Source organism: Parus major, chromosome 17 (assembly GCF_001522545.3).
Source record: "Parus major isolate Abel chromosome 17, Parus_major1.1, whole genome shotgun sequence".
NCBI lineage: Eukaryota > Metazoa > Chordata > Aves > Passeriformes > Paridae > Parus > Parus major.
In genome coordinates, this window is record NC_031785.1 from 8,412,794 (window position 1) to 8,423,098 (window position 10,305).

Here is a 10,305-nt window from a genome sequence, read left to right on the forward strand (position 1 = left end):
ATCCCGGAGATCCCCGCAGCTCCCGCAGCATCCCGCAGTTTCCTCCCTCTGGATCTGCCCGGGGAGCGCTGGGGCAGCCCCGGCCGTGCCCGGGTGACTCGGGGTGCCCGTGGGACACGTCCCGGGCTCAGCAGCTTCCAGCAGCTCCCAGGGCCGTGAGGGAGCGGCTCCAGAGGGGAATTGCAGAGGAAAGGAGGGATGAGCAGTCCCCAGAGCAGGCTGAGAGCAGCAGAGCTCACCCCGCAGCTGCTCTCAGATCTGCTCAGCTCCTGTCCCCCAGAAGTCACCCAAAATTCCGGACAGACCTAAGGGACGGGCTCAGTCTGGAAGGAGACAGGTGCAGGACAAAAGGCAGGTGGGGCTGATCCACCTCGGTGTCTTTGCTGGTGCTGTGAGGGAACCTTTAAAGGCTCCTGTAAAGGCTCTGCCCTGCCCAGAGGTCTCTCCCTTTGCCCTGCAGGGAGCGAGGGGCAGCAGAGGGGTTCCAGCAGTGCTGGGCAGAGTCACCATCCTCGGCTGCCTGAGTTAACAAACCTCCCCCAGGGTCCTGGAACCCTTTCAGAGATGAAGGCAGTCCCAGACCAACAGCAGGAACAGCTTGCAGTGAAGCAAATCTCACCTTTTCGAACAGCTCCACCTGAACTCAGTGATATTACTGCAGCTATTGCATGTTCTGGGACAATTCTGTGAGCTGACCTCCTGTCTCTCTGCCCTGCAGGTCACAGAGGATGGGGGCTCTCGCTTTCTGAAGCAACGAGCAGTAGCTGCTGGTGAGTTTGTCACCCTTTCCCCACTGCAATCCCAGCACACAGCTCCCTCTCCAACCCAGGGATGTGAGAGCTGTGCAGGCACAGCTGCCCCCACAGCCCTGCAGGGTCAGTGGGACCCCCTGAACAAGCCCAGGCAGGGATTTGGGAGCCCATGCTCCTCACAGTTCCCCCCTGCTCGCCCTCTGGCAGTTCAGGACACAGCCACAAAGCTCCCTGCTGATGCTGCAGGTCTGATAAACTCCCTCTTTGTGTTTTATTACCTCGGGGATGTCAGTAAGAGACCACAGCAAACAATTCCCGACTCACACCTCTGCAGAAGGGGAGGGGGCATCAATCACCACCCACATTCTGTTGATTCAGGGCAAGGTTCTTCCCCCAGAGGCTGCTGGCACTGCCCAGGCTCCCCAGGGAATGGGCACAGCCCCGAGGCTGCCAGAGCTCCAGGGATGCCCAGGGTGGGATGTTGGGGGGTCTGGGCAGGGAAGGAGTTGGACCTGGATAAACTTTGTGTGTCCCTTCCAGCTCAGGATATTCTGTGATTTCATTATTCAGCAGCAGCAATCATCCTCACACCATTTTTTTCCCTTTTCCCTCAGTTACGAACACACTCTCCAGTGCAGAGAAGCCACGAGCTCACCTGACAGGTAATTCTTGCTCAAAACTAAAGCCTTTCTACAGCAGATGATGTGGAAAGTTCCCTTGGTCTGTGTGGGTCTGACAGGAGCAGGGGTTGCAGGAACCATGGGGAACACAATAATCAGCTCTGCCTTGTTGACCACACCAGGCTGAGTTCAGCGTGGCTGTGGGAAAGGGCCCCTGAAGGAGGGAGCTGACAGAAATGTCAGCACTTTTCCAAGCTCTTTCTTTCATTGAACAACCAGCTTTTGTAACTGAACTGAAATAGATGCCTGATGTCTCAGTGATCTGCTCAATCCTCCAGAAAAGGCACGGGAAGGAGCTCAAGTGGGCCCTCGTGGAGCAGTGGATTGGCAAGAATTACAAATTTTGGAGCAAAACCAGGTCAAATCAGGCCAATTTTATTTTATTTTTCTATAAAGCCTGACTCAGACCACACACCATATTCCCATAAATCCTCTCCCTGTTTTCAGTGAGATAATCTCTGATCTCTGACACTTTTCAGAGCAAGCAGGGGAAGGAAGGGCAATGCCAAGCTGAGCCCTCCAAGCCTTTACTCTGTGGTAGGAGGGCACCATCACAGAGTCCTGTCACAGGGTGGGCTGCCAGGCCTTCCCAAAGAGCTTCCAGGCCTTTCCAAGAGGTTTCCATGCCTTTCCAAGGGGCTGCCAGCATCTCCAAGGTCTCCATCTCCCCACCTCAGCCTTGACATTGCCCTGAGACTTCTCCCATCCTCTCCAGCTCCACCCACATGGAAAATTTAAGTATTCCCAGAGCAAAGTTTCTGTCTGGCTCCAGTGAGTGCCAAAGGGTTTTCCAGCTGGCCTGATGCCATTTATTCCTCTCACTGCAGAGGCTTCCCCAACACCCCGAGTGTTGCCCCAGGGTGCACTTTGCAACTTGAGAAATGCAGGAAGTGCTGGGATGCTTCTCACAAACCCTCCTGCAGAGCTCAGTCCAAATCCACCTGCAGGCTTCCATCAGTCCTCAGCTCAGGGCTGAGGCATTTCCCTGCAGAGNGGAAAGATGGAGAGAGACAATTGACAAGGGATGGAGGGACAGGACAAAGAACCATGGTTTCAAACAGTCAGAGGGCAGGGATGGATGGGATATTGGGCAGGAACTGTTCCCTGGGAGGGTTCCCAGAGCAGCTGTGGCTGCCCCTGGATCCTTGGCAGTGTCCAAGGCCAGTCTGGAGCAGCCTGGGATAGTGGGAGGTGTCCCTGCCCATGGCACAGGGGTGGAACTAGGGGACCTTTAAGATCCCTTCCAACCCAAACCATTCTAGGATCCCCTCTTATCTCCCTAAACCATCCTGCTTTTCACTATTTCTTGCTTACTCTTCCATACTTTCTCTTTCCCCAGTCTCTTCCCTCCCTGCTCTGCTGGCAAGGATCCCATCCTTGCTGCTGGCAGCCTTAGTCAGCCTCGCTGACCAAACCACGTGTTCTGCTCAGAACATGACTTGTAGCTCTCCAAAGCATCAACAGCTGCACCCAGCTTCTGCATAGGAAGATTTTTTTGCAGTGTCATTGAAGTGAGAAGAGCTGGCTGGATTTTTGTAAAGGAAAGGGATGTTACAGCCAGCCTGGGACATGAGAAAATCATTTTGTTTCTTTGATCCTATTTTTTAAAAGCACAAATCTGAAATGCTTTTCATGGGGAGGTGGGGGGAAACCAAAGATCTCTCACTAAAAAAAAAGTGTTGAACTTTCCAGACTGTTTCTCTACCCAGGGAAAAGGAGAAGTTCCTGCACATCACTGTGTGTGCATATCAAAGTACATATCAAAGAAAGTTTCTGTTTTAATGAGAACCTTCCTGGGGACAAAAAATAATCCAACTTCAACACTTTGGGTAAGTCTAAATGGCAAAACCTCCATGCCAAGCACTTCCTAAATGAGCAGATTTCCTGGGGGAGGGTGGGCTGCTGCAGAGGGGCAGAGGGAGCAAGGAAGGAACTTTCCTGGGATACAGGAACCCCTTCCAGCTGGACATCAGAGCTTGTGTGTGTGAGCCCCCCAGTTTGTGCTGCTGCTCAGCTCCAGAGGATCCCAAAGGCTGCAGCCCCTCTCTGTCCGGGACAGCAGCTGGCAGCCAAGATTGCCATCCTTTTCCCCCCCAAGTACAGTAAAATCACACTTTTCCAAGCAGCAATAGCAGACTGCTGTGACAGCACAGTTTTTTTGGTAAGATGATTTTGGAGAAGATGAACTCAGAGCAGACAAACATCCGATTTTGGGCCTAAGCCCCGACGTTTTTGCACATTGAGCAACGGGCAGCCTCTTGTGAATTCTGCTGACACGGGGACATGAAGCAACACGTCAGAGGAGCGGACCCCTTCTGTGGGGTCACTCGGTTCCTGCCATCTCACCTTCCCCAAAAGCCTCTTCCCCTTTCTCTGGGAAAGAAGAAACCGCCGGGCTGCGCTCGCCTCTGCCTCTCGCTCTCCCCCTGCTTCTCACTTTCACTCCCGCTGGTTTCACCTTCCCTCTGCCAGGAGGAAAAGCCTGCGGAGCTTATCCAGCCCAGCACAGGGCTGGTCCTGGTTCCACCCACCGGGACTTTCCTGGCTTCCTTCTGCAGGAGCGGGGGGAGGCAGGAGCGGTCGGAGGCAGGAGCCGGCCGCGGCGAGCGCGGCGCTCCCGCTGCTCCTGCCGGGCTCGGTTTCTACTGTAGGCGGTGCATTCCTCGGGAGGGAGGGAGGGTGTGCTCCGGTGCCTTCCCACACTCGGGACAGCTCTTATTTAATGGGGGTCTCCATGCAGGGCAGCGCCACAAGAGGTTTGGCCGTGCCCGGCTGTCCCGCAGGACGCTGCTGCCATGGAGAGCGCGGTGGAGATCGGAGCGGAGCCCGCGGCTCCCGGCGGCGCCCAAAGCTCCGGGATGCAGCTCCGCAGGGATCTGAGGAGGATGCGCTGGGCTCTGCTGCTGTGTCTTCTGGCCGTGCTGCTGCTGCTGCTGCCCACAGCCTACCTGCTGCTCGGGAACCTGCGAGCGCCCGGCTCCTGCGGCAGCCAGGTAAGGACTCACCTGGCTCCGTCCCGCGCCTCCCGACCGAGCCTTTCTGGAGTTCTTTTCGTGAATTTCTCGCCTTCGAGGGCACCTGTGGGACTGGCTGGTGCATTCCTTCTTCTTTACCCAGAGGATAAATCTGATTATTGCTCGGTATTTTTAACTAGCGGTTCCTTACTTTCACTGAGGTTACAAGCAGTGTGGAAAACTTTTTTTAAAAAAAACACTTTTATTGCTGTGCTGCGAGGAATACTTAAAAACAAAAATAACAGTGATTGGTAGAAATCACTGCCTCTGCACTGATTTCTGCCAGATTTTTGACACTACGGCTCATTTTCCTGCCTTCCTTCGGGTTAAATGTGCGGCTTTCCCTGGCAGTGTGTGATTTCAGGGAGATGTGCTGATGTCAGTGGGTCAGTCACCCGTCACCGGGCTGACTGCCACAGCTCTGGTGAATCAGTGATCATCATTAATGCGAACTTCTGCGGAGATCCGAGACAATTAAGGGAGCCTGACTCTAAACTTGGCATCCTGTTTCTAACTCCTCGTTAAAATTTACTCTCAGTCCAGGGCTCTTCTCCTTTGCCAGACAGCTACACCCACTTTGCTCGCAGCCGTACAAACTCGTGCTGTGCTGCTTCCAAGCCTCTCCCACGCTGCTCCATCCCTCCTGCGAGCGCCGATTCCCTCGGGAGCTGTGAGTTCTGCAGGAATGCCCCTTGCTGTAGGTCTGCTGAATGAAGCTTTGCATTTTTAGCTGCAGGTCTGAAATTCCCCAGTTAATCAGCTGGTTAGGAGGAAGGGCCCGAGAAGGAGGGGTTGTTTTTCAGTGTCACTCGGCTCACGTTCAGCCCGGGGATGTTTAGGGAGGGTGGGAGGCGCTGGAGGCTCCCAGGGCCGTGCTGGCCCCGCTGTGACCCCGAGGCTGCGCTGCCCGAGGGATGCTCAGGGTGCGGCATCCTCTGCGAGCTGGGGCAGCCCCTCGGGCTCTAAATCCGGCAATTCCTCAGTGCCTGAGCTGGGGTTTGCCCTGAGCCTGTCACTGCCGGCTCCAGCTGAGAAAACCAGGCTGCCCTGGCTGCAGTGCAGAGCACAGCTGGATTCAGGGGCTGGGCCCGTTCTGAGAGCGTTTCTGAGAGGATTCCTTCAGCTCCACAAGTGTGGAATTGTGGCAGGGCAGAGGCTGAACGCGGAGGGGCTTGAAGAGAGATTGGGGGTAAAGGACACGAGGTGCTTTGGGCAGTCTCTGCTGCTGCTCTGGGTTTGTTTGTGTCCCACGAGAGCAGAACAGTTCAGTTTCGAAACAATCTTGGAGTGAAAGAATAACAAAATATTAACTTGTTTAATCAATCCAATTATTTAAGTTATTTAATTACTTATTTATTTTTTATTATTTGGTCTCGAAACAATCTTGGAGTGAAAGAATAACAAAATATTAACTTGTTTAATCAATCCAATTATTTAAGTTATTTAATTACTTATTTATTTTTTATTATTTGGTCTCGAAACAATCTTGGAGTGGAAGAATAACAAAATGTTCACCTATTTAATCAATCCAATTATCTAAGTCAATTAATTATTATTATTTATTATTATTATTTATCATTTGGTCTCTAAACAATCTTGGAGTGGAAAAATAACAAAATGTTAACTTGTTCAACCAATCCAACTATTTAAGTTATTTAGTTAATTATTTCTTTCTTTATTATTATTATTATTTAGTCTCAAAACAATCTTGGAGTGGAAGACTAACAAAACATCAACCTGCTCAATCAATCCAATTATTTAAGTTATTTAATTAATTATATCTTTATTATTATTTATTATTATTATTATTATTTAGTCTCGAAACAATCTTGGAGTGGAAGAATAATGAAATTATCACTTGTTTAATCAATCAATGGCTCATGATCCTGTTGGCAGAGGAAAGTACTTTTATGAGTGGGTTTGGCTGCTAAAGAGGAAAAGCAGAATGTGAAGGGTCGGAATTGCTGTGCAGGTGTTCATTCCCATGCACCTGCTCGCTATTAGCGACACGTAATGTTTCCACAATGATGTAAGGAGGAGATCAGAGCAGCTCCAAGCTCTGTGAGTCGCAGGGAGGAAGAGGAAAGTCATGGGGGCTGGCTGGGTGCCCTGGGAGGAGCTGCCTGTTCCTGGGATTTCACTCACTCTGCGGCTCTGTGCTCATCCCTGCGCAGGGCACAGGGCTGGATGTGGCTGTCAGCTCCCCCAGGAGCCTGCAGCTTCAGGGTGGGTCAGTCCCTGGGAATATTTCTGGGCATAAAAGCTCTCTGGAAAATGTCTTCTTGAGTTTCCTTCTGCATTCAGAGTTTGCTAAACAGCTCCATCCTCGTGTGCCCCATCCACAGCTCGGATCAGGAGCTCTGGGACCAGCCAGGTGTGGCAGAGCTCTCTGGGCACTGCTTTTGGGGTGTGGGCACTCTGGGACGAGTGAGCAGCACTGAGTTTGTCCCTCCTGAGCCTTGCAGCCCTCTGGCTGCCCCACAGAGCTCTGCCCACACACGATTGTCACCTTCCAGTGCTCTGGGGACAGGAGGGAGGGACTCAGCAGGTGAGGAGCAGAGTCAGTCAATTCCTGAGTCCTTCCTGGAGCAAGGAGGAGAAGGGAAGCCCAGGAAGGTTTGTGTGTCCCTAGGCACGCTGCTTTGATCATCCCTGCTGTGGGTGCATGGGGTGTCCCTGGTGCCTGTGAAGGGATGCAAACTCACCTCTTCAGCTGGAAATGTCCCTGTCAGGACAAAGCAGGACAAATTATGTCATTACAGCACCACGTGTGTTCCCTCTGTGTCATGGGATGATGCATCTTGATTGAATAATTCCAGTCTGGTGACATTTTTCCTTGGACACCTTCCAGGTTCCTTTGGGACAGAGAAATCACTTTATTTTCTGCTTCAGTCCAGAGTGAGGAGTGGAAATAGGGTTTTTCAAACATGGCTTGTTTTACTAGAAAGAAATCTGTGTAAAGGCCATAGGGGTGTCCTGCTGGAGCAAGGGTCATCCTTCCTCAAAGGGAAGCCAAGTTTCAGTCTGAGTTCCCAAAAACCATCGATGGAATGGCACAGGAGAGCAGCTCTGGCTGCCTCAGCATCCCACTCAGCAGAGCATCAAGTGGCCTGGAGAAGCTGTTTGGGTTTGTTTTCCATGGCATGTCAGGGCTGCAAGCAGCATCCAGAGGAATTCCAGACCCTGTGTGCCAGCTCTGTGCTGTGGCAGCTGGCAGTGGGGATGGGACCTGCTGCAGAGCAGGATTGAAAACCACAGAGGCTCCACCTGGATCCTGCCAGAAAGCTGGCAACAAATCCCAGCAGAGATCTGCCCTCATGGCCTGCCCATAAAGGAAGGAGAACCTCAAAAATCTTCCTGGTTTTTGGGGAAGGAGAAATGTCTGGGGAGGAGCAGCAAGCACACCTGGATGGGCCCAGGTGTTGGGATTCCCCTTCCAAAGCCAGCACCAGTTAAAATCCCTGCCTGGCCACTGATGCTGGATGCAAATGTTTCTTGTGGGCACATGCTTTGGGTACAGGATTCCCCATTTGGGCAACAAAATGTTCTGATTGAAGCCAGTTTTTACTGGCACAGACCAATTCCTACCAAAAATTCCCAGCCCGGGCCATGCAGCGTCTCTGGAGTTAGAAAAATTTGTGTTTATGTACTGCACATGACCTGCAGAGATCCCCCCTGTGAAAATGGAGGGGATGGAGGAGCTGGGGGTATTTTGTTTATCAGTCCCTCTGCCTGCAGTTCCAGCTGCTCTTCCCATGCCATTGGATATCAGCCCTTCTTTTTTGGGTTTAGCAGTGTCTGGATATAAATGCACCGGGGTTTTTGGACATTTGTGGTTCCAGAAGTGTTCTGCACACAGCAATCCCCAGGGTAATTAGAGCTGCCTCTCCAGATATCTGTGAGTCAGCTCAAGGTGGGGTTTTCAGCATCACTCAGTGGCTGGGCTCTCTGCAGTAACCAAAGGGAAAGTTGAGGCTGTGAACTTTTCAGGATCACAGCTGAGCAAGGAAGGGAAAAGAGAGAAAAGCACTGATTGAATGTTCTCTGCTGCTCAGCTCTCCCTCCCCATCAATGCACAGCTATCACTGACACGTGCTCACTGTGCAGCATTGTGTTCTGCTAACACATTTTCTGTAGGAGATTCAGATTTATATTTACACCCTTATGAGGCAGCACAATTAGGATAAAAAGAACAGCCTTACCTTTGCCAAGCAGCAGAATAATTTCACACCTAGCTCTATCCCCCTGCTCTGTCCTTCAGCATCTCTGAATGCAGCTCCTGCAGTTTCCAGCTGGATTTCTTGGGAAACAAGTAAATTTAGGTTTAAACAAAACCTTTTTGTTATTTTTTGTAAAGAAGCAGAATTCCTCTTGCTCTCCTTCCCGTTTTCCTGCCACCTCTGTTTGGATTGCAGCAACTGAGTTTATACAAGTTGGGCTTCAAGTATGTAAACAGTTCCACAGAAGTGACATTCTTAAATGCAGGTTTGGGATTGATTTTTTCTCTGGCTGCAGGATCAGTAGAGGATGGGATCACCAATGAGAATTAGTCACTTGGGAAATATGTGGGAAATGCAACACAAGGAATGTGTAAATATACTCCTAGGTGTATACACCTGGCTGGAGGCAAGAGGAGTGTGAGGGAAATCCTTAAATCTCACCTTGTGCTTCCCACCAGGGCAGGGACTGGGTCACACCAGCAGGGCTCTCATGGTTATTCACCACAGACTTCAGGACTTTGAAAGTCCTTACACATCATGAAAGGCTCAGAAATCTCCTGGACAGCACAGCAGCAATTTTCCCTCAGCCCCACACTGGAGTTTCACAGCACTCCCTGCCAGGAGCCTGCTGCACATTTCTGTACAGGTGGGCAAGGGAATGAAATAAAAACCAAAAGGGGAATTTTTCCCTGCTGTTTTCCTTCTCCATTTTTTTCCCAACACACTGAAGCAACTATTTTAGAAATGACTGTTTTCTGCAGGAGCACATGGATGTTTACTTCCAGTAAAACATTAAACCACCTTTGAGTTTACTTTACAGCAGTCCCCAGCCCCAGGCAGGCTGACTCTCCTTCCACAAACATTCCCCTTCCCCAGCCAATATAAATTATCTATTTTCTCCTTCTCCTGCAGTGTTCTAAGCTGTGTGAGACACAGCCAGCAGGAGACAGCTTCAGCATCCACACATTAATATTGATTCAGCCTTTTATTGGGCAAAGATCCTCCTTTTTATTGGCCTCAGATCCTTCACTATGAGCTGACCAGGGGTGGTTTATTCTGTTTATTCATTCATTTATTATTATGTATTTTTGCTGGCTGCCCATAAAACACACCGTGCCAGCCCCGTGTGTCCCTGGCTGATGTTCTGGGATGGGGGTTTGTGTCAGTCCTGAGGGTCAGTCCTGAGGGTCAGTCCTGAGGGTCAGCCCTGAGGGTCAGCACAACCCAGGCTGCTCCAAGGGCTGCTCCTCACAGCCGCACGAGGCTGGATGCAGAAGCAGCATCCCACAGCATCCCGCAACTTCCACAGCATCCCGCAGATCCCCGCAGCTCCCGCAGCATCCCGCAGATCCCCGCAGCATCCCACACCTCCTGCAGCATCCGCAGCTCTCTGCAGCATCCCCACAGCATCCCACAGCTCCCCGCAGCATCCCGCAGCATTCCACAACTTCCTGCAACTTCCCGCAGCTCCCAGAGCATCCCACAGCTCCCCGCAGCTCCCGCAGCATCCTGCAACTTCCACAGCATCCCGGAGATCCCCGCAGCATCCCACAGATCCCCGCAGCATCCTGGAGATCCCCGCAGCTCCCGCAGCATCCCACAGATCCCCGCAGCATCCCGGAGATCCCCGCAGCATCCC

General features: G+C 51.6%; 1 protein-coding gene across 1 annotated transcript in view; it reads left to right on the plus strand.

Annotated features, from left to right (window-relative positions):
- Positions 1-607: 607 nt before the first annotated feature.
- TNFSF15 (TNF superfamily member 15) overlaps positions 608-10,305 on the plus strand; it is a gene marked incomplete at its 5' end in the record, with an annotated part of 17,222 nt that continues 7,524 nt past the window's right edge. Inside the window, 2 exons of the mRNA XM_019008414.2 lie at positions 608-770; positions 1,367-1,414. Of these exons, the coding sequence (XP_018863959.1) occupies positions 608-770; positions 1,367-1,414 (211 nt within the window). The remainder of the gene's footprint in view (positions 771-1,366; positions 1,415-10,305) is intronic.